The sequence below is a fragment of the Suncus etruscus genome, chromosome 11 (genome assembly GCF_024139225.1).
Source record: "Suncus etruscus isolate mSunEtr1 chromosome 11, mSunEtr1.pri.cur, whole genome shotgun sequence".
Lineage (NCBI taxonomy): Eukaryota > Metazoa > Chordata > Mammalia > Eulipotyphla > Soricidae > Suncus > Suncus etruscus.
The window spans coordinates 105,807,788-105,832,868 of NC_064858.1; the positions used below are offsets into that span (position 1 = coordinate 105,807,788).

Consider the following 25,081-nt stretch of genomic DNA (forward strand, 5'->3'; position numbering starts at 1 on the left):
GACTGTGTGGTTTGCAATGTTGTTACTGAAGGGGTATTATGGATATAACTTTTTTTTTCCTTGGTTTTTGGGTCACACCTGACATCGCTCAGGAGTTACTCCTGGCTCTACACTCAAAAGGCTCGGGGGACCACATGGGATGCCAGGATTCGAACCACTGTCCTGCATGCAAGGCAATGCCCTACCTCCATGCTATCTTTCTGGCCCCTATGGATATAATTTTTATCTCCTTTCAGCACCCAGTTCTTGACCAGTGATCATTTCCAACTATCATTGTGATATGTCCTATCTCTGTCCTCACTGCAGTCCCCTACTATTTGTGGCAAGCTTATTTCCATGGATATGGTACTCCTGGCCCTCATCTCTATTGTCTCTGGAAATTATTACTATACTATCTTTTTATCTTTAATGCCACAAATGAGTGCAATTATTCTATGTCTGTCTCTCTCTGACTCCTTTTGTTCAGCATAATACTCTCCTATCCATTCATGTATAAGAAAATTTTATGACTTCATTTTTCCTAATAGCTGCATACTATTACATTTTGTAGATGTGCCAATTTCTTTATCCACTTATCTGTTCTCGGGCTCTTGGGTTGTTTCCAGATTCTGGCTATTGTGGATAGTGCTGCAGTGAACATAGAAATGAAAAGGGCTTTTCTGCATTGTGTTTTTGGGTATTTAGCGTATATTCCTAAGAATGGGATTGCTGGATCATATGGAAGCTCAATTTCTAAGGTTTTGAGGAAGAAAGCAGAACCAGTCTACATTCCCACCAGCAGTGATGTTATTCCCCACATCGCACCAGCACTGGTTGTTTTTGTTCTTTGTGATGTGTGCCAGTCTCTGTGGAATGAGATGATATCTCATAGTTGTTTTGATTTGCATCTTCCTGATGATTAATGATGTGGAACATTTTTTCATGTGCCTTTTGGCCACTATATTCTTCTTTGAGGAAATATCTCCCTTTTTGGACAGGGTTAGATTAGGTTAGGATGGCTATTTGTTTCCACTGAAATAATGGGTCCAGATAGATAGATACTATGTTTCAGATAATAGAGGAAAAGAGCTATTATTTTTATGTTTCAGTGACTTTTCTTTAGGCTGTTTCAGGGTAGGTATTACCACTTTTACATTTTTAAATCATTAAAAAATATTTCTATGTAATTATGCATTTATCTTTTTTTGTTTTTTGTAGTCACACCCAGCAGCTCTCAGGGGTTCCTCCTGGCTCTATGCTCAGAAATGGCTCCTGTTAGGCTCGGGGATCATATGGGATGCCAGGATTCGAACCACCATCCTTCTGCGTCTAAGGCAAATGCCTTACCGCTATGCTATCTCTCCGGCCCTTATCTTTTTTTCTCAAGTGATTCAGGAAAATTCTTCTAGGTACTTTTTATAGTCTTTTGCTAATCTGGGCCTCTAGATGGTACTGCTTGGTCAGTTTTTCTTACCTTTTATCAAAAAGTGGATAACAGTAAAAACTGCTTGAATAAGCTTTTAATACCAACTGTTAGGTAACATTCCTGATCATTTTATTAGCTCTTTTGATACTTGCAATGTGTTTTCTAAGGCAGCAGTAAGTGTTTTTCTTTCTTTATTTTTTTTTAATGGGACTGGGAGAGGTGGGTGGACTGGGTGGAGAACCCAGCCTAGAGGATACTACAGAGATTCTTGGGCCAGTCAATTCTTGAGCCTGAGGATTTTTTGTCACTTGTTTCCTGTGATGCTCAAGGAGTGCTGTGTTAAGGGATTGAACTACATGGCTGCATGTATACTAACCCCTGTACTATTTTCTTGTCCCCTGGCTTTTCTTGACCTAGTCTTGACTGTAAGTTGAGAAAGCCTACCCAAGTAAATCCATGGTGTTAACATGATGTATAATTACTGGTGTTTCTATTGTGACATGACACATTTGTTTTGCCCTTAATTAGAAATGGGAATTCCTTTCTGTGGGGATTGAGCCACGTCCAGTGGTACTCAAGGATTCACGCCAGGCTCTACACTCAGAAATTACTCCTGGCAAGCTCCGGGGACCATATGGGACTCTGGGGATCGAATCCATGTTGCTGAGTACAAGGCAAATGGCCTAGCCACTATGCTATCGCTGAGGCCCTGGGATTCCTTCTTTTTATTCTTTTTTAATTGTTTTTGTGGTCACATCTGGCTGTGTTCAGGATTTACTTCCTGGCATTGTGGTGATGGATAATTCCTGTTAGTGGTAAGGGAATCAATGACAGTGCTGTGAATTAAGTTCGGCCACATGCAAGTACCCCACTCTCATTCTGTCTTTTCTGAGTTTTATAGACTTAAAACTTCCATCTAATAGTATACAGTATTGTCACTTCATTTCAATCCACATTATTACTTACAGGCGCCTCAAACTCAATTTACCTGGGGGCCACAGGAGGCTAAGTCGGGGTGATCCTTGAGTGCAAAGTCAGTAGTAAGCCTTGAACATTGGTGGGGGGTGACCTAAACAACTAAAACAAAACAAAACAAAAAGAGATCTCTAGGGCAGGGCCACAAAATGTTGTATGGAGGGCCTTTTGCGGCCCTCTGGCCACGAGTTGAGATTGTTGGAATGTCTGGAGCGATGATAGGGTAGGGCAGTGTTGGCAACCGGCGGCTCTTTACACTTTTAATTTGGCTCTTTGGTGTGTCGGCTGGCTGCTCCAGGAGTCAGGACTCTGCTCCTAGCCTCTGTCAGTGTGCACCCTGTATAGCTCTCAAAATAAATTTCAATCGTGGTTTTGGATAGATTTGGCTCAGTTGAAAAAAAAAGGTTGCCAACCACTGGGGTAGGGTTTTTGTCTTGCACACGGATTAATATATTTATAGATCCCCAACAGCACATCTGATTCCTCAGTCAACACCAGAAGTGACTCCAGAGCACAGTGCAGGAATAAGCCTTGAGCACAACCAGGTGTAATCTCCCCCATACACAGTGCAGAGCCAGGAATGAATCCTTGAGTACCACTGGACGTGGCTCAATCCCCACAGAAAGGAATTCCCATTTCTAATTAAGGGCAAAACAAATGTGTCATGTCACAATAAGAAACACCAGTAATTATACATCATGTTAACACCATGGATTTACTTGGGTAAGCTTTCTCAACTTATAGTCAAGTTTAGGTCAAATAAGAGGGAAAATATATATATATTAAGTTATTTTTCTCTACATCTCACTTACGTTTTTCACAAATGACAAAAAAAAAAACTTTTTATAAAGAATTTGCACAGTAAATATTCTAAGATCGTACTGCGATTTTACTTGGTGTACTACATGTAATAGTATTGTTCTTTTGAGTTAGAAAGGCTGTCTTTCATATAGATGAGCTATCATTTTTTGGTACACAAGGCAATTTATTCTTAAGTGATCATGCCAAACCGGTTCAAATCCTTAACTTCTTCACTACTTGTTGGGTTTTGTTAGTCCTACCTGCAATGCCTTCCAAACTGAGCATGTGAATTCATGTCCACACATGGGTTCACTGTCCAAAATAATTTAATGCTATGTTGACTCTGTTAGGAAACAAGGTTGAACTAAAGATTGCTTAACCACTTAGAACATTTGGTATTTCTTTTAGCCAATAACTTTATTCAAAACACAGCAGCAGATGTTGGCAACTGCTTAATAGTTCCCCTATTCTCATATAAAGGCCATGCAAGTGCCGACTCTAGCTGAACTATATGCCTTGTTATTTTCTTGTGGATGCTAAATGCCCTAACCAGCTGTGAACCTGCATGGACCATCTCCTGCAGGCATATCAGAAAAAAGAGAATATGGTAAAAAGACAAAACCCTACAGAGCCTACTACAAATCAAAAAGCAAAGACTCTGCCCACATTAATGTGTTTCTGTCACGTTTTTATGGTTTTCAGGGAGTGAAACCAGCCAGTTTTGACAAAGTAGCAATTCCTGAAGTGAAGGAAATTATTGAAGGATGCATCCGACAAAACAAAGACGAAAGGTAAGTTGTATCTTTTGATTTGGATATTGCTTTAAATTTATATGGTCTCAATACAGTGTTAAGTCTAAACATTGGTTTTCAATCTTTTTCTGACTGTTAGCCCTGCCAGCCTTGCTTCCCTCTTGTGGCCCCTGTGCCCTACAGTTGAGCCATTTAGTCTTACTTTTTCTAGGGTTTAGTTACTCCTGGCTTTGTGCTCAGAAATCACGCCTGGCAGGCGCAGGGGACCATATGGGATGCCAGGGCATGCTGAGGGCCATAGGAGGCCATCAAGTCAAACTCCACTGAGAAATATTTTATATTTATTAATATTTTATTTCTGCTGATTTTCTTTATGTCACAATCACTTCATAGTTCTAATATTCAGATTTCGGAGCCAGGAGATAATGCAACAGTTAGGACATATACCAGGTATTTGCCTGACCATGGTTTACTTTTGGCATTACATGTTCCTGGTAGCTCCCAGGCATATCAAGTATAGCACTGGAGTATCCAAAGCACTGTCAGGTGTGTGATCCTAGAGCGAAGGTCCTCAAACTATGGCCCGTGGAGTACATGCAGCCCACCCAGGACATTTATCCAGCCCACTGGGTATTTTTGCCACTGCTACATGTCCTGCTTAACAGCCGACTCGTCCCAGGCCCCCAGTGTGCATATTTGGGATGTTCTCCACCCTCTCCAATCCCCTTCCTTTTCTTCTGTCAACTTCTTCTCAGCATCAAGCAGGGGCCTCAAACTACAGCCTGCAAAAGCAGGCCCATAGTTCCCATTGAAATACTGGTAAGTTTGTTGATTTAACTTTACTTGTTCTTTATTATAAATACCTTATTTGTTCGGGGGGGGGGGTGTTTTATTGATATTTTTTAATTCAAAATAAGATGTGCAGTATGCATAGATATTTGTTCATGGTGTTTTTTTAAACTATAGTCCGGCCTTCCAACAGTCTGAGGGACAGTGAGCTGACCCTTGTTTTAAAAGTTTGAGGATCCCTATTAGAGTGCTTCAGCCCTGCTGATGTGTTCCCAGGTATTCCTGTATTATTGTAGGGCTGAGTAGCATCATATCCTTAAACTGTATAGCCAAGCTCAGTTAGCCAAGAATCATTTGTGGGGACACCAAACTTCAAGGGCGTTGCTTATGAAACACTCCCCTAAGTAATTATTCAGATTTGTGGTAAAATAAGATTTGGTAGTTTCAGCTAAACCATTTTCAACTAAACTGTTCGAGGTATGCCTATTACATTTAATGAAAATCACAAATCATATTAGTATGATTTAAAACTCAGTAAGGTTCATTCTCCTAAAACAGTACTTTAAGTATTATTTCCCAAGTACTTTATTGAATTTTAAAAGTGAAATATAATTTTGGGTTTTTAAACACACCAGCTTTATATTTTTTGATAAAAGCAAAACATCAGATTTTTTTGAGTGAAAAGAGGCAGCTTTGCCCAGAGCCTAGGAGGAGACCTGGCTTAGTCATTTGTAAGAACCGAGGACTTTTCCCAGAGGAGTGGTTTGTATCTAATCTGTCAAATAGCTGAGTCATCACCCGCTAGGCATGGAAAAGGTCCAGGGTTTGGTTTTGAAAAATAATCTACTTTTACCAGCACCCCACACACCATTCAACAAGGCCAGTAGAAATAGGAATTGTAAATTGAGCATAATCTATAATCTGCCTCTTAAAGAGAATTTCTTTGGAATTCTTTTCCAAAGAGTTTCTAGTTTAAACTTTTCCAATCTCATACTTTTTCCAAAACTTTATTATTTGGAAGAGCTACTAAGATTTCCCAAACACTAGTTATAATCTTCAAGTCTTTAGTAGAAATTTAATCTGGGTTTCTTTTTCTGTATTCAATTGGGAGATTTCTTAATCTTGTTAGAGTCGATTCTACTATAATCAGGAATATTTCTTTCCAGTTTAAGAACATTTTCTGTTTTTTTTCTGGATGGAACAATTTACCAGTATTTTATCTCAGTGAGCCTCAATTTCTTTTTTTTTTTTTCTCCTTTTTTTTTGGGGGGGGCGCACACCCAGCAGTGCTCAGGGGTTATTCCTGGCTGTATGCTCAGAAATAGCTCCTGGCAGGCACGGGGACCATGTGGGACACCGAGATTCGAACCAACCACCTTTGGTCCTGGATCGGCTGCTTGCAAGGCCTCTGTACTATCTCTCCGGGCCCGACCTCAATTTCTTAATAATCAAGAAAGTGATTATCAGATCAGCATGTGAAGATTTTTGGTTAATTCTAAATGATGTATAAATGATCGTTTATTTTAAAATATTGTATTTTATATATTTCTCGCTGTTAGTTCCCTGCATCTTTAATTTTTTTTTCAAAGTTCACTTTCACCCCTTACTCTAGATTGCAGTTATTATTCAGGTTGAGCAATGTTAAGTAAGTGGTAAAGTTTTCCTTATTTATCTTTTCACAGTTCTTTTTATTACTCCATGTATAATAGAATTACCTATGCATGAAAATTATTTTAATCTGTTTTGTTTCTTTTTTCTCTCTTTTGAAGATATTCTATCAAAGACCTTTTGAACCATGCCTTCTTCCAGGAGGAAACAGGGGTACGGGTAGAACTAGCAGAAGAAGATGATGGAGAAAAAATAGCCATTAAGTTATGGCTGCGTATTGAAGACATTAAGAAATTGAAGGGAAAGTATAAAGACAATGAAGCGATTGAGTTTTCCTTTGACTTGGAGAGAGATGTACCAGAAGATGTTGCGCAGGAAATGGTAAAGACGAAGAAACTATTTAAAGTTGATAAAGATTTATATACATTGATATTATTGGGTAAATAATGCAATTTATGAAGTATATATTGCATATCTTGATTCCACAAGACTTTGACACTTTGTTGTTTGGGTCACACCTGCCTGTACTCAGGGCTTATACTTGGCTCTGCACTCAAAAATTAGTCATGGTGGGTTTGAGGGATCATAGAGTATTAAACTCAAATTGGTGGTGTGCAAGGCAAGCACCATACCTGCTCCACTATCTCTCCAGCTCCTAAATTGTGACACTTATTTGAAGAAAATATGTGAATATCTTTAGGTATGGATAGATGAGGGAGAGAGGGAGATAATTAGAATGCATTATAAGGTTGGGTCACTTCTAATTTAAGTCTCTTTAATTGAAATGATAAATGAGAATTTCTAAATATTGCTGTATTAGAGTTTGATCAATCATCTGGATAAATACTACAAATTGATCATTTTTACTTCAAAGGGAGTTTTCTTTTTTTTTTTTGGTTTTTGGGCCACACCCGGTGACGCTCAGGGGTTACTCCTGGCTATGCGCTCAGAAGTCGCTCCTGGCTTGGGGGACCATATGGGAAACCGGGGGATCGAACCGCTGTCCATCCAAGGCTAGCGCAGGCAAGGCAGGCACCTTACCTCTAGCACCACCGCCCAGCCCCTCAAAGGGAGTTTTCAAGATATATTATTAGTAGGCAACCTTCAGTGAGTTCTGTTTTGAACTTAATCTAGGTCACTTTTGAGAATTTTAAATTTTAAATTTGTCATAGAATCTAAAATAACAGGTAGTTATACAGAAATATACAGATTTCTTTAGTAAAACTTATGAAGTCACTTAATAGTAGCTGTCTTGGGGTTAAGTGTTAGTACAATGGGTAAAGCATTTGCCTTGCACATAGCAAACCCATGTTTGATCTCTGGCATCCCGTGTGGTTCTTGAGCACCTTCAGGAGTTATTCCTGAGAATATCCTGGAGTAACCCACAAGTATCACCAGATGTGGCCAAAACCAAAAAAGGTGGGGGTGGGGGGGGTGGCAGGAGTCAGGTATAAGACATTTTTGTTTATTTGTTCTGTTTGTTTTTTGAGGCCACTCCCAGCAGCACTTCAGGGATTACAACTGGCTTGGCGGGGGTGGGGGGTGAGGAGCACAACCAAATGGAGTGCCAGGATCAAACCTGGGTCGGCTACATGCAAGTACCTGCTGTACTACTGTATTTTCCCGCATATAAGACAACTTTTTGAAACAAAGAAAGTCGACCGAAAATCGGGGATTGTCTTAGACGCCTAGTATATCCTGAAAAATGTTTCAGTATGCCGCTAAACGAAAATTGGGCGGAGAGCTAGCACAGCGGTGTTTGCCTTGCAAGCATCCGATCCAGGACTTAAGGTGGTTGGTTCGAATCCCGTTGTCCCATATGTCCCCCGTGCCTGCCAGGGGCTATTTCTGAGCAGATAGCCAGGAGTAACCTCTGAGCACCACCGGGTGCAGCCCAAAAACCAAAAACCAAAGGAAAAAAAAAATTGTCTGAATATTGCCACAAAACGAATTTTCCAACTCGATCCTGCACCAATCACTGCAAGGCTTCTCGGACTGCCTCTCTAACTCAGCCAATCCAAGCAGGCTTTTGATGCATGCAAATTAGACAATGTTCTGGACCCGAATCTACACTAAAAGCCTGCTCAGGTTGGCCAGAGTCAGAGAGGAAGTCTATTACAGTAGAACCTTTGAACCTTTGCTTGTTGTGATTGGCTCACTGTGGTACATACAGTTGCAGCACAGGAACGTCCTGTCTGATACAGCGAATAGAGGCCTAAACCTATGTTTTAACTGCAAAATTAGGGGGTCGTCTTATACGCCAGAAAATACGGTATATCACTCCAACCCCAGGAGAAACATTTTTTTAGTATTGACATTTTATACTTTTTGGAAGCTTTTCTTCCTCCCCACTCCTCTTGCCTTTTTTTTTTTTTTTTTTAAACTTTTGGGCCATATCTAGTCCTGAGGGTTTATTCCTGTCTCACCACTGGTGTGCTCAAGAAACTATATAAGGCACCAGAGATTGAATCCAGGTCGGCCAGGTGCAAGGCCAAACACCTTATTTGCTATCCTCTCTGTGGACCCCCCACAAAAGGCTTCTTTTTATTTTTACATTTACCACAGTTAATTTTTTATCAGTGATGGAAAGTAAAAGCAAAATGTGTTAAAATTAATGGATGCAAACCAGAGAGATAGTACAATAGAGAGTACATGCTTTGCACATGGTTGACCCGAGTTTAATCCCTGACATCCCATAAGGGTACCCCAAGAACCATCGGTATTAATAATCCCTAAGCATTTGGTCCCCAAAACAAAGAAAGTTTAAAAAAAATGATGGTCACATTAAATAGTAAATACAGTAAGGTGAATTTACTTGGTTTAAGAAATTTGGTTTCGGTTTTCTCATTGTGTCTTCAGCCATGGCAGGAAAATGCATTGCATAAATATCATTTCATAGCAGAGAGAATGTCTTTGTCCTACTTTTTCTCCTGAAAAGTGTTTGTTTTGGGGTTGTATGCGTGTGCTATTATTCTATTTACTTTTGGTTATTGATATGTACCCCATTTGTGTCCTTTTATTCTACAGGTAGAATCTGGCTATGTTTGTGAGGGTGATCATAAGACCATGGCAAAAGCCATCAAAGATAGAGTGTCATTAATTAAGAGGAAACGAGAACAGCGCCAGCTGGTGCGGGAGGAGCAAGAGAAAAGAAAGCAAGAAGAAAGCAGTGTCAAACAGCAAGTTGAACAAGGAAGTACTTCTCAAGCAGGAATCAAGCAGCTCCCTTCTGCTGCCACTGGGATACCTACTGCCTCCACCACTTCTGCTTCAGTTTCTACACAAGTAGAACCCGAAGAACCTGAAGCAGATCAGCACCAACAGCTGCAGTACCAACAACCTAGTATATCTGTATTATGTGAGTATTTTCAAAATATGTTAGTTATACTTCTAATTCATTTTGTATTTTCTGATGTTGCACTGACTTCTTGGTTTTGAATTATTAATCCAAAGTTCAAGAAATTATAACTGGCAGCCACCTGCCTTTTCTTTCTCTTTTCATATTCTTAATAATAAAAGGGTGATAAGTATGAACTTTGATTAGGAAATAGAGGTCTTTTATAGATTTCACAATAAAAGAAAGAGAAAAAACCCTAAATTTAAAACAATAAATTAGTTTGATAGATTTTTGTTTCTTAAAGGTTCCAATTAGTAAATTTTTCATCACAGCTCTTCAAAGTAAATCACAGTAATGCAAAATGACATGTTTATTTCATCACTATGTAATTGAACCCATTGACTGAATAATAACATAATAGACTAAAAACAACTAAGACTGCTGCTAGTTCTGCTTAATACTAAAACCCACTGAAAACCATCTGGTGATGGAGAGATAGTACACTGATAATTGCCTTCCATGCGTCAACCCACGTTTTATTCCAGGCATCCCATATAGTTCCTGGACCTACCAGGAGTAATTCCTGAATACAGAGCCAAAATTAAAATATATACCAATAAAACACACTGATTTCCTACTAAAACTTTGAAAGCAATATTAAACAAGGCAGATGTCACATTTTATTCAAATAAAATTTTTGTAATAACCAGGGATTTCTTTTTTTTTTTTTTTTTTTTTTTAATTTTAAGCCACACTGGTAACACTTGGGTTACTCCTGGCTCTGAGCTCAGAAATTGCTCCTGGCTTGGGGGGGATCATATGGGATGCCGGGGGGGGGGGGGGGGGGGGAGGACAGGCGGTCAAACCACAGTCCTTCGGTCAGCCATGTGCAAGACAAATGCCTTATCACTGCACCATTTCAATCCAGCCCACCAGGAATTTTTTTAACATTAAAACTTTTGCATGTGGGTCCTAGCTTAGAAATTTACTTATAATTACCATTAATCTTTTATTTAGTTTAGATCTGTGCAAGGAAAAATATTTAACTCTTAAATCATGGTTTTGTTGTGGCAAAATGTGAATCTACTTTTTGTGATTTCTCTCCTTTTTGGCCTTTTTTTCTTTCAGCTGATGGGACAATTGATAGTGGTCAGGGATCGTCTGTTTTTACAGAATCTCGAGTGAGCAGCCAACAGACAATTTCATATGGTTCCCAACATGAACAGGCACATTCTACTGGCACAGTCCCAGGACATACAACTTCTACTGTCCAAGCACAATCTCAGCCCCATGGGGTATATCCATCTTCAAGTATGGTAAGTAAATGTTTGAGAAAAGGCTATAACCAAAGCCAATAGCTAATTAGTTCTTTCTACCACCCATGTAATAGCAAGAGCCTCTAATTCAAAAGATTTTTTTAAAGCTGTATTTCCAAAGGAGATGGGTTTATTTATTATAGAGTAGTTCATGGAGTGGTATCATGGAGTAGTTCTTGCTAAATAGGACATTTATGTTAATGTCAGTGAAGTAGCTAAATTTTCTTATATTAAACAACAGCGTACACATTTAGTCTAATGTATTTAATTAAAGATAAAATTTTCTTTAGTACTTAAAGTTGAAACTGTATAGAGCAGCATACGTTACAGATTCAATTGTTTTGGGTATGGGGACAAGGAGAGTTTTCCAAAGTTTACTTATTAGGAGAATTGCATTTTTTTCTAAGATCTTTTTTATTGTGTAAACACAGGTAAGACCTTCGTATCATTATAGAATGCTGCATGTTAGTTCCTGAGAGTGAAGGAATCCCTTATTTGTTATGACCATTTAATTTAACGCTTGTGTTTAATCATCAGTTTGCTATGCGTGTTCCTGCCTTATAGTCTGTTGGACCCAAGTTCCTTCCCCGGTATATGTTCATTTGCTTTTCCCCAACTTGGTATCTGTTTTGTTATTGACATATCTTCAGAATCAAATTAGGGAGATAATTTCCTGCAATATTTTATGCATGTACACGTGCATATTTGCGCACACACACACTCAATATTACCTCATATTTTACATTAGTCATTCTTGTTTAAAGAATGAAGTAGATGGGCTGAAGGGAGAGTGTAGGAGGTAGGACCTTGCATGTGTCTGGTCCAGGCTCAATCCCCAGGACTATGTATGGTCCCCATAAAATTAAAAAAAAAAAAAAAGAGTAAAAAATAAAGCAAGAAGTAGATAACAAAACGCGATTTCTTCTGATTCTCTTCCTGGCATCACATACGGACCCCCAGCCCCACCAAGAGCGAACTCTGACCATAGAATCAGGAGGAGTAAGCCCTAAGAACAGTCAAATATGCCCAAACTAAACAAATGAACAGAAAAACCATTGCTGATCCTCTGGATTCTTCAGAGGGAAATAAAATATATCATCTATTTCAGAAAGGAATTGGATTACTCTATAATATTTATTGATGATGTCTTTAGACAGATATTTTTTTCTCTTTCTCAGAAACTTTTAATATGAATTTTGTGGAATGCCAATTCATTAAATTCTTTCTCCGTTAGAAAAATACTTCTGCTTGCTCTGATCTTGTATCCTACATCTTGGATTAAAAGAGATTATTTGCTTAATAGTTCATTTATCAGTCCTGCTTTGGCTAGGTCTAAGATGAATGGCCACATTAACACGATAAACACTACTAATGTACTTACCTTTTCAAGTCTATTTTCTAACCTTTAAAATAATTAGGCAGGATAGAGAACTCAATAAAGATCTATACATTATGTATTTTTGGTTTTGACAAACATTTGTCAACATTTATTAAGTTTCTATTCCTGTTCTGATTTAAATCTACTTTATGGCTTTTTTAAATAGAGCTTTAATCTTTTACCTCATCCCAGGATCTGAATATTAGATCTCTTGTAGGAAAATACATTAGATGATCTGTATGAACATTTTAAACCTGGTAAGGCAATGTGGCCAACGCAGGTACTATCTCTAGCATTCCATAAGGTCTCCTGAACCCACCAGGGGTGATTTCCTGAATGCAGAGTTAGGAGTAACCCCTGAGCACTGCTGGGTGTGGCCCCAAAACAAAGAAAGTACAAACATTATTTAAACAGTACAAAGCTTGCTTATTCTCTAAATGCATACTGTTGTCTTATTTTTTTAGTGACAATATTCTCTGGAGTTACTGTGAAGAATTACTAAATACAAAAGTTTATTGTAGTCTTATGCTTACTACAGAAATAATATATACCATCGCTTACACTGATGTCAGTTATGGATAGAATTAAATTAGAATAAATGTGAAAATGGAGAAAAAAATCAGAACTAGGGATGAAACTGTTCAGCTACAGGTGATAGTTATATACTGGCTGCAGATAAGCTATAAATTTGACCTAGAATTTATGCAACCAATTTTGGAAAACAAAAATTTCTAATTACACATTTCACAGTATCTAAAGGGAAATAACTTGCTCGGAACAACCTAATAGTACTAGATACATACTGCTTTGTTCTTGCATGAAAACCTTTAAAGTGTCTGAAAGTTTGTAAATCTCAGTTGAGTCTCAAATAGACCTTGGGATGAAGGGAGATGACTTTGGTTCATTTTTTGTTACTTTCTTCTTCATCTTTAGTGGGAATTTAGAGTGTTCTCTGTTTTTAATCAAATCACTTCAAGGAAGCAAATGTTTTTTGAAGTAAATTACTTATACTATTAGCGATAGAAATATAAGTTGTAATCAACTTTTATATTAGTTTGATACCTTCTAAAATCTAATGGACAGGATTTTTTATACGAGGTTTCCACATCTTCTGCAAAGTCTTTAAATCTTTTGCATCTTACAGTCTGCATTAAACTAATAGAATTCATTCTTGTTTAATCATTTTTTCTTGTCTTGCTACTATGGTTGGTCATTCTTATTTATACATTTGCAGCAGTTTATGTTCAGAACATTTAGGAAGATAATTGATTATTATCATGGTCATTAATGTAAAAACATACCTGTGATTAACCTACCAGATAGAATAGTTCTGTTCTGCTTGTGTGCTTATGGAGTTACATCTTTCCTCAAAAGCATTGGCTATGTGGAAATGGGGGAGGATGGAACATTTCTTTATGTCAACTATGCATTGTTATCATTGTACGTTTGGTTATTTTGTTTTCACACTACTGTGTTTTTCATGTATGTGTTTGTTTTCTGTTTAGCTTCGTCGTGGCCGTAGCATGTCGGTTTGTGTTCCCCATCTTTCTGCTGTTCCCTCTCTGTCCCGCATCTCTCCCAGTGCTCCTTCCACCCCACCACCAGTGCTGTCTGCACCTCTTTCTCCTTCCCTCCTTCGGACTGCCCCTGAGGAAACTTTTGCCGAAAAGCTTTCTAAAGCATTGGAGAGTGTCCTGCCTATGCACTCTGCCTCCCAGCGCAAGTACCGACGCTCCAGCCTGCCTTCCCTCTTTGTCAGTACTGTATGTAACCATAAACTTCCTGCAAATGAAAATATTACCAATGAATACATCCAGGCATCAATAAATTAAAAAAAAAAACAAAACAAATAAGACTTAAAGTTTCCTGTAGGGATCTTTTTTGTTAGTTACATAGCTTTAAGGGGTGTTGAAGAGCAAAGAAATAATGAGAGAAAATACTTACATCACCCATGGCATATATCCATGTATAAAAATGCAATAAAATCTAAATTTTTACAAGTTATAAATTTTCAATATAAAAACCCTTTATATTTGTTTCCCTTACAATATTTATGAACTACATTTTCAAATTATAGTGAAAAATATGTGATTTATTTAAAACTCAATAAATTATTGACTTGAAAATTTCTCTAAACCAGTCACTATCCAGATATAAAAAAACACTAATGAAGCTGATTGGTGGTCCCCCTGCCTGTTTTTGTTTGTTTGTTTTTTGTCCCCAGTTAGTGAAGAATAACTATAGTGAAAGCTAGTAGTAATTCACTAAGTTCTATATATGAAATTCAACAGGTTGAACATAGTAGCAAGGCTTGGGTTTATTCCCTGAGCACTGGAGTAAATCCCTGAGCATTATTAGATGTATTCCCAGCTGCTCCCCCAAAATAGTCTAAAACAATCTCTCAGTAAACTGAATCATAATTTTTTCTCAGGGAAGGTTTTTTACTTTATCAAGTTGAATAAGATGATCATAATTCTAATGAATATGTTAGACACGTGTAATTGCATATTCTTTTGGATTCCTTCATGTCTATAATAAAGATCTCTCTTTTAAAATTATAAGCACTGGGGGTCCTTGCTGCTGCTTTTCTAGATAATGAGTTTAATGAACACTGATTGTTATCCCCCAATTTTCAGATTCCTATTTAGAAGAATAATTATGTAATTGTTTATGTATTTTGAAGATGCTCTTATGTAAATATAAAATGGACATTTGGATTCAAAATAGAAATCCATTTTTAGTTGTGAAGAAATCTCTGCCAAGCCATTTTTGCCAAGTTAGAAGTCTTCCTGTTTGAAAAACTCAAAATTTATCTTCTCTTAAGATTCCATGAAAACAAGTTAGTATAGCATATCTTGTTTCTTTTGTTCCAAGATTAGATTTTTATTTTGCTTAAATTTAGTTTTAAATCTAAAGCTGTAGGGCCAGTGTGGTGGTGCTAGCGGTAAGGTGTCTGCCTTGCCAGTGCTAGCCTAGGACGGACCGTGGTTCAATCCCCAGGTGTCCCATATGGTCCCCCAAGCCAGGAGTGACTTCTGAGTGCATAGCCAGGAGTAAGCCCTAAGCTTCACCAGGTGTGGCACAAAAAAAACAAAAAAAACAAACAAAAAAAAAAAAACTAAAGCTGCTTTTATAAACAAAAAGTGATAATGAATCAAGTTGATTGTTAACCAAGGGAGATGGTTCACGGGACTAGAGCACAAACTTTGTGTACAGGTGCCTCTCAGATTCGATCCCCAACACTTTATTATACCATAACACCCAGGGAGTAGTCCTGGAGTACTACTGGGTTTGAACCAGTACATTCCCCCCTCAAAAAAAAAAAAATGCATTGGCAATGATGTGAACACCAGTAATTGAACCTTTAACTAGGATTATTTTTAAGGCGGTCATTCAGTGACTTGACATCTATAACACTTAATTCTATCTACTTTGAGGAAAGGCAATGTTGCTACTAGTGTAGTTTAGTGGTTTTGGTTCATCAAAAATCTTTATTTCTGTTCAGAAGTAATACCATTGATTGATCAAATGTACTGAAAAATCGTTCACAATGCCACAGGATAAGAATATGGAACATGGGAAGAGTTTTATTATAAAAATTATTGGACTTAATTTGAAAGTATATTCTTACCTTTACTCATTTCCCACTGATGCAATTTGCATGACTGAATGAGGTATTCTTAGTACAAACAGAATACTCAGAAGCTAAATTATTCTGTTTCCTTGAAAAAAGTCATGGGAAAGCAGCTTTTAACTAAACCAGAGTCTCATAGAATCAATCGATCAACCCTGGATGTATTTAGTGGATTTTTATTATACCCAGAATTTCCAGAAGCATTGTTATTTTTTTATTAATTATAAATTTGGTGTAACCATTTCATAGGGTTACACAGAACTACCCAGTTGTGCATGTCTAATGTGATTTCACATATGAATGTATGAATTACTTGTCTTATTCATGTTGATACAGCCTCAGTCCATGGCGCATCCGTGTGGGGGGACCCCAACATTCCCAGAATCACAGATATTTTTCCCAACTATTCATGAGCGTCCAGTTTCCTTTTCACCACCTCCTACCTGTCCACCGAAGGTGGCTGTTTCCCAGCGGCGTAAGAGCACCTCCTTCCTGGAAGCCCAAACCCGCCACTGCCAGCCCCTGCTGAGGACTGTTGGCCAAAATCATCTTCCACCTGGTGGCAGCCCAACTAACTGGACACCAGAGGCAGTAGTTATGTTGGGGACCACGGTCAGTACAATCACTGGAGAACCATGTGAGAGACCGGTTCATCCTGTGTTTGAACCAGCTCAAGTTTACAGTGACTATAGACCTGGACTAGTGCTTTCAGAAGAAGCTCACTACTTGATTCCTCAGGAAACAGTATATCTAGCTGGGGTGCATTACCAGGCCAGAGTGGCAGAACAGTATGAGGGTGTTCCTTACAACTCACCCGTACTGTCAAGTGCTATGAAACAGACAGCTGAACAGAAGCCAGTCCAAGGGGGCCCTACCTCAAGTTCTGTCTTTGAATTTCCATCTCAACAGGCTTTTCTGGTAGGACACCTTCAGAATTTAAGATTAGATTCTGGATTGAATTCAGGATCCCCCCTGTCTAGTCTTTCTGCACCTCTTGGTACTGATGCTACACGTTTGAAACTTCACCCTGTCTTTGTTCCTCATTCTGCACCTGCTGTGTTAACGCATAACAATGAGAGCAGAAGCAATTGTGTTTTTGAGTTCCATGTTCATACACCCAGCTCCTCTTCAGGAGAAAGAGGAGGCGTTTTACCTCAGCGTCTTTACAGAAATCAACAGGTTACAGTGGATCTGAATCAGGAAGAACCATCTCCTCAGTCAGTTGGATTACATAGTCGCCTGCAGCCTGTGACTGAAGAGCAGCATAATTACCTTGCCCCAGAGTTGACCGTTTCTGTAGTAGAGCCTATCGGACAGAACTGGCCAATAGGAAGCCCAGAATATTCCAGTGATTCCTCACAGATTACTTCTTCAGACCCTAGTGATTTTCAATCACCTCCCCCTACAGGGGGAGCAGCTGCATCTTTTGGCTCTGACGTCTCATTACCTTTTATCCGTCTGCCTCAGACAGTGTTACAAGAATCCCCACTTTTCTTCTGTTTTCCCCAAGGAACCACATCTCAGCAGGTCTTATCTGCTTCATTTTCTTCAGGAGGATCTACACTCCATCCACAGGTTATAGGAAAACTTCCACCATTTTTTTTAAACTACTCTACGATGTACCACTACATTTAAGCTTTCTATCCTTTCCATTTAAGAGGAATATTTAATTTTTTGGTAGAGTTTTCCAGATTGGGGGTTTATAAGCTTAATTGTATTTAAAAACAAAATATGAGAGAAAGTGTTTAATTTACTTTTAACACGTTCAAAACCTTGGATAGGAGAACACGAACCTAAAATTTTAGTTACTCATAAAAACCAATTTTTTCTACATGTTTGTAGTACTTTTATCTAGTTGTGAAAATGCCAGTGTCTATCATTTAAAGTTAACTCGGCAGTATTTATTTTAAAATATTAATGTGAAGTGTTTCTCCCTAGAAGCATACACACTTAGCTGAAAAATCAAGAGTTGTTCTTTTTTCTGTTATCAGAAATCAGGATTATTTTTTTTGTAAGTTGTGTTACCAATACACAGAAAAGGGCTGAAACACAAACTTGGCATATACAGGTTTGATCCTTGACACTCATGGTTTCTTGAGCACTGGTGGGCGAAGTTCTGGTCACCCAGACCTGCTGAAGTCTAGCATTTAGCAGTCTGACCCACAAAGTAGGGCCAAGTAATGTTGAAAATGGCCTCCAGACACAAAGAATACACAGAATTTTCATTGGTGATAAAACATCAAAGGAAACATTTACTAATTATTGAGCCTCAGAAAAGAAAAATGCCTTTTTAATGGCATTACTCAAATAAGTCATTATATATTATATCTGAATAAACTCTTAATTTGTAAAGTTGATTCTAATTTTTGGCAATGAAATTAGTACCTAGTGTGAGAGGTAGGATTTTTTATGTTTATTCTTTTCTTTTTGTTTCAAGAATTTGTGGTACGTGTTTAAAGAATTTGTGATATATATTGCAAGCTGAAGATTATTAAAAACCTCAGATCATATTATTTTCCTCAGCAAATTTAAATTTTGCTGTTTATATATATGAACATGTTGCCCTGTTTTGGAAATAACAAAGTATTGGACATACTAAAAATCAAGAGGCGGGGTTCCCTATTGATCTATCTCCAATATATTTTACCAAATATATGAATGCTATGGAATATCTAAAGGAGACTATGCAATTATTTTTTAAGACATCAGTTGGACTTTATATTCTCTTGTTCGTACAATACATGATCTTCGTACTGCTTTCTTCCTGTATTCTTGCCCCTACTAGTACATAAACATTCTGAAAATGGACATCAAATATTAGTTACCTCAAATGTTACAAAGAAACAATGAAATCTAGAAATTGTTCTGTATGGATGGGCATGCAGTATACTTAAATTATATACTTGTCACCACATACTATAAATCAGAATTTACTGCCAGCCATTCTCTATTAAAACTTGAGTAAATGTTTATGTGATCAGGTAGAGTTAGTTTACACACATTTTACCAAAACAATTGAATATTTTGAGTAACCAGGTGCAAGACAGCAAAATGTGATGTATATCCAAGTAAGCAGCAAATGAAGTCCTTTCTAAACGGAAATGAAACAGCAAAGGTGCTTTTTATTTCTGTAACTTACTATTTAGAGCTCTGCATTCATTTCTCACTTTCTTGTTTATTTTAATTTTTTTGTTTGTTTGTTTTTTGTTTTTTTGATGGTTGGAGTACTCTTAAATCTGGCTTTCTCAAATTCAACACTAATGGCATTTTGGGTTGGATAATTCTTTGTGGTAGAAGGCTGTTAGAGCACTATAGGATGGTGAGCAGTATCTGTGGCCTCTACTTACTCACTATAAGAAGCCATCTCTCTCATTTGTAGCAACCATAAATTTTCCAGAGTAGGGGAAGGGATTTGAGGCAATAAAATCCCTGCATTAATGGTTGTAGCTTTTAGATATTTGGCAGTTGGTTGCAATAGGTATTTTACACGTTTGATGATCGCCATGATACTTATGAAAGTAGCTAAAGAGGATCCAAGTTAGCAGTTAGTGCATACTTACTTTTTCTTAACCGTTCGTTCAGATTGTTTTTTACAGCACTGTTTGCCAGATAGTAAATTTTCACTAAAATAATTTTATGCAGAATCTTACAATTTTGACCAGTAAAAATTATACCCTGGACACATAATGAATGGTAGATTAGGTTTTAATTATCATTGGTATTTGTATGGGTTTAGCTTATGTTCTATGATAGTATCCTTTTCTAACCTTTCCTTACAAAGTATTTCCCAGTGGTTTCTCTCACTCATAGTTAAAATAATGTTTCATCTTGGTCTTAAGCATACTCTCAGGACAGTAAACATTTATTGCAAAAACCTAATTTAGAATTTTTCTAATTGGATTTTACTTCTTTCCTTCAGGCACAGGGGCAGCCATCTTCAAGTAGTTTAACAGGGGTTCCATCTTCCCAGCCCATTCAGCATTCTCAGCAGGTGAGAATAATTTTACCTTTTAGGAATTAAGGGTGCCAAAGCAACTGTTCTGCATTTCTTCAGAGATTAAATAACTGCTTTTAATGACTTGCTTGATTTTTTGAAAGGGAAACCAAGAAGTATAGCATTTCTTGTGTTCATTTCAAAAAAAAAAATCACATTTGATATTTGTTGAGGTAGAGGAGGACTGGGTCACACCTACAATACTCAGGTCTTTTTTCCTGGCTCTGTACTAGAAATTCAGAAAATCATTGTTACTGATACTATAAATGATATGCCTTCTTAAATGATTGTACATAAAATTTAACGATTATGTTAACAAAGGACATCAGTTTATTTCTATTTACGTTTTATTTATTTATTTATTTATTTATTTTTGGTTTTTGGGCCAGACCCCGTGATGCTCAGATTTTATTCCTGACTCTGTGCTCAGAAATTACTTCTGAAAAGATGCTGAGGTTTGAACCTAGGTCAGCCATGTGCAGACAAACGCGTACCCACTATACTATCACTCCAGACTCCAAAATACTTAAGAATTGGTAATTAGGGGACATCGGGTAAGCCATTTTCCTTTCACACAGATGACCTGAGACGGACCCAAGTTCAATTCACAGTATCCCTCTGGTTCCCCCAAGCCTGCCAGGAGTGATTTCTGAGCACACAGAGCCAGAAGTAACTAGGTGTGGCCCAATAAACCAAAAACAAACAAAAAAAATCTAATAGCCTCTAGTTTGCAAGACAGAGACTTGAGACACTGCACCATCTCCTATCCACTGATGTTTGAATCTACAGATAGCAAGAAGATTCAACCACTGGAGTTTCCGATATAAAAGATAGATTGTGATTTTTTCTTAGCTGTATGGGTATATTCTGTAAGCATAGTTTTATTTTACATGTTATAAAGTCCCAAACTTAACTCTAGAGAACTTTATCTTTATTTATTTATTTATTTATTTATTTATTTATTTTATTTAATGGGGGTGGTGGTGGTGGTATTTTTGCTAAACCTTTATTTTCTATTAAACATTTCTAAAATATTTTTTTTGTTTTGGTTTTTGGGTTACTCCTGGCAGGCTGGGGAGGGGGGCAACCATATGGGATGACGGGATTCGAATCACCGTCTGCATGCAAGGCAAACGCCCTACCTCCATGCTATCTCTCTGGCCCCTCTAAAACCAGTTTAATAAGGAATTGCCTTTTCTGTTTTATGAAGATTGCTAGTTGTATGGTATATCATAATGAGTTACTTAAAGTAGCCTCCTCAAAATAAGTAATTTAGGGGGAAATAATGGATGGTTCCAAGACCAAACAGTTGTGTGAACATTGAGTAGAAATAAAAAATGATCAGACTTAAACACCAAATTCAAAGTCAGTGACAATAGAATCAATATCCAGTCTACAACAAGCTAGACACAGGGGACCACTTATACAAGCACCTGGGGTGCAAAGGAGGGGGGGATATGGGATGCATGCTGGGAACGGGTGAAGGAAGGACAGCACTGGTGGTGGGAGTGCCCCTGATTCAATGTCACTATGTACCTAATATATTACTGTGAAAGATTTGTGATCCACTTTGGTCAAAATAAAAATATTAAAAAATATCAATAATTGCTAGAAGCAAGTCATGAGAAGTCATTTTAAAATTGAGTTATCGAAAGGTGGGGGTGGAGCGGTGGTGCAAGTGGTAATGTGTCTGCTTTTTGCACGCTAGTCTAGGACTGTGGTTCAATCCCCCCAGTGTCCCATATGGTTACCCAAGCCAGGAGCGATTTCTGAGTGCTTAGCCAGGAATAACCCAAGTGTAACCGGGTGTGGCCGAAAAACCTAAATTAATTAATTAATAAAAATAAAATTGAGTTATCATAGTTTATATTAGTATTAAATTCATTATTTTATAATTGCAGAGTTCTGCACCAATCCCTGCATCTGTGATTTCAAGGTCTTTTCACCATTATCTTCCAGTCCTCCTCCACTGCTTTATGGTCCCATCAACTACCTTTCTGAATAATTTATTTTATAGCCATATGTAGAAATTTCAGGGTTTTGGACTTATTTTTGGTTTATTTTGGTTTTTGAGTCACACCCAGTGGTGCTCAGGAGTTACTCCTGGATCTGTGCTCAGAAGTCGCTCCTGGCAGGCTCGAGGGACCATATGGGATGCCAGGATTTGACCGGGTACCATCCTGTGTTGGCCACATGCAAGGCCACAAGCATACCACTATGCTATTATTGCTTTGGCCCCAATTTCAGATATTTTTTACTTTCTATTTAACTGAAGCTTATGAACATTTTTTATTTTGTCAAACACCCTGTTCAACAATTAATAACAGAAATATAGACATTAAGTTGCTTTCATGATGTGTACAGTATCTTTAAAATTAAAGCAAGAGACTAGATAGATAATGCTCTGAATGCCAGAGTTCATTTTGATGTGGCCATAAAGCAGTCTGTGACTGCTTGGTTCTCTGCATACCGTTGGCAATGACCTCCAGGCACAGAGTAAGACATGGCCCCTAAACACTGCCAGGTATGGAGCAAATATCAATAAATAAATTGAAACATGTAAACATTGGTCCAGAAAAGTAGTTCAGAGAGGCTAGATATAAGCTTCAAGTGCAGTCCCTGGCACTATCTGGCCGTGTAAGCAGTAATTCTGGGTATAGCTCTAGTGGCCCTAGTGTACAATGCTTAGCATGGAACTATCATGTCAGGTATCTCCAGAAGAGGTGCTCCAGCCCCCCCTCCCCCACTGCCATCCCCACCTCCATTCCCCTGCCACTGATGGGAGAAACTTCCCTCCACAAAAAAGAAGAATATTATCAGAGGTGCTGGAGTGGGCGCAGTGGTAAGGACTTTGCCTTGCACGTGGCTGACCTAGGATGGACTGCGGTTCAATTTCCCAGTATCCCATATGGTCTCCCAAGCCAGAAGTGATTTCTCCTAGCCAGGAGTAACCCCTGAGCATCACCGGGTGTGGCCTCAAAATAAACAAAAAAATTTAATGTTAGGGTACAATAATATATTAAGTTTATTTTGGTATATTGTCACCAGAGTACTTTGAAAACTGATCATTCCCAAGTTTTTGTTTGTTTGTTTGTTTTGTTTTTGTTTTTTTTGGGGGGGGCCACACCTGGTGTTGCTCAGGGGCTTCTCCTGGCTGTCTGCTCAGAAATAGCTCCTGGCAGGCACAGGGGACCATATGGGACACCGGGATTCGAACCAGTCACTTTTGGTCCTGGATCGGCTGCTTGCAAGGCAAATGCCGCTGTGCTATCTCTCCGGGCCCCATTCCCAAGTTTTATTCTCATTTGCTCTACTTTGAGTTGTGTCTTTTTTTTTTTTTTAAAGAAGAAACCTTACTTTGGTATTAAAATTAATAAATAAATGGTAAAGCTACAATTTCAAATTCATCACTTTTTATTTTATAACTATTCAGCTATAGTTCAAGCATATTAATTATATAGTTGATACAATTGTTGACACAGACGCTACTATTTGCATCAGTTAAGCTTCATTCAAGCAATTTTAGTGTTAAAGGAAAGCAATTAAAGGAGATTTTATTAATTTTATATAGGAGTTAAAGTGAGAGTCTATACTAGAAATGGAAAAAATGAGAAAGGATCTAATTTAATATGGCATTCAAAGACCCTGTAGAGACTTAGGTTTGGAAACATTGGTTAATTGTGTACTGTTAAAGATTGAAAAACTGTCATAGGCTAGAGAGATAGTGCAGTGGGTAAGATGTTCGGGACTAGCCCAAGTTCAATATGTGGGCACCATGTTATGGTCTCTTGAGCACTGCCAGGAGTGATCTTGTGCTCAGAGCCAAGGAGTAAGCCTTGAGCACTGCTATATGTGACCCAAAATAAGTAGCTCCAGAGGATAAAGGAATTTATAGAGGAATTGGTGAATTAGGGGACTGTTCATGTTGTTTATGAAAATTGCAGTTGATTACCTTCTGCCGAAGGAAACCACAACATAACTGCCTTAGAAATATGCTATTAAAATGACTTGAAATAAACTGAGTAATTGTATTTTATTCTCAGCAACAGGGAATACAACAGACAGCCCCTCCTCAACAGACAGTGCAGTATTCGCTTCCACAAACATCAACCCCCAGTGAGACCTCTGCTACACAGCCTGTGAGTCAACCTCAAATCCAACAGGTCATGCCTCAAGTATCATCAGGAAAGCAGGTAAACTCTTAATATCTAATAGGATTCTAAAAAGGATGTTTCTATAACCTTTGTTTCTACATTTCCTTCTAATAAAAATCTTAAATTGATTCATTTCATAGCAAATATAAAAGAAAAAGTGTTAGCTGTGTCAGTGGCTATATAACACACACACACACACATGTGTGTGTGTCTATCAATATAAAATCATTTTAACAGGAGAGGGGGCTAGAGATAGCACAATGGTAGGATGTTTGCCTTGTACACAGATGACCCAGATTCAGTTCCCAGCACTCTGTGTGGCCTTTTGAGCACAAACATACATATAAAAAAAAACATTTGGACAGGTGTAAAAACCCATGAGCTAAAATAAAATTATTTTGGTAGCTCAGCCTCTGATATGTTCTATATCTAATATTTAGCTTTTTGATATTTTGGGGATTTTGCACTATTTTCCTTCATTGATAGCCATAAAAATCTTACATAGAATTTTTTTCTAAGACCCCTATACAAGGTATGCTATTTTGAGTGCCCTTTTTCAGCTTGTGCTTGTCTTTCAGCATAATGTGTTATTTCTCATATTTCATTGCATTTCAGGTGCTGTCATTCATAAACTCCTCTGTTAAACTGAGTACCAGCACAAATCAATTTTAAGCTGTAACTTAGTTTCACACATTAAGATAATCAGGTGGTTATTGCACCCTAGAAACCGTGAAGTGTGGTATAGAAAAACGATATGAATGAGTCTAGATCTGTTGTGGAGGAATTCATATAAATTCATTTAAAGCAAACAAAAAAATGCCTTTGCCTTCTTTCTTGGTTGAAAGAGGTGAATTTCCAAAATAGTGTACAATAAAAGATTTGAAATAGGAGTTACTCTATCAGCTTATTTGTTCCCTGCTGTCCTTTCCCTATTCTTA

The 25,081-nt window shown here is 37.9% G+C and overlaps 1 protein-coding gene across 1 annotated transcript in view; it reads left to right on the forward strand.

Annotated features, from left to right (window-relative positions):
• WNK1 (WNK lysine deficient protein kinase 1) overlaps positions 1-25,081 on the forward strand; it is a 134,464-nt gene that overhangs the window by 79,913 nt on the left and 29,470 nt on the right. Inside the window, 11 exon segments of the mRNA XM_049783240.1 lie at positions 3,884-3,972; positions 6,492-6,711; positions 9,358-9,688; positions 10,796-10,983; positions 13,867-13,899; positions 13,901-13,948; positions 13,950-14,006; positions 14,008-14,124; positions 16,332-17,578; positions 19,911-19,986; positions 24,033-24,182. Coding sequence (XP_049639197.1) covers positions 3,884-3,972; positions 6,492-6,711; positions 9,358-9,688; positions 10,796-10,983; positions 13,867-13,899; positions 13,901-13,948; positions 13,950-14,006; positions 14,008-14,124; positions 16,332-17,578; positions 19,911-19,986; positions 24,033-24,182 — 2,556 coding nt within the window.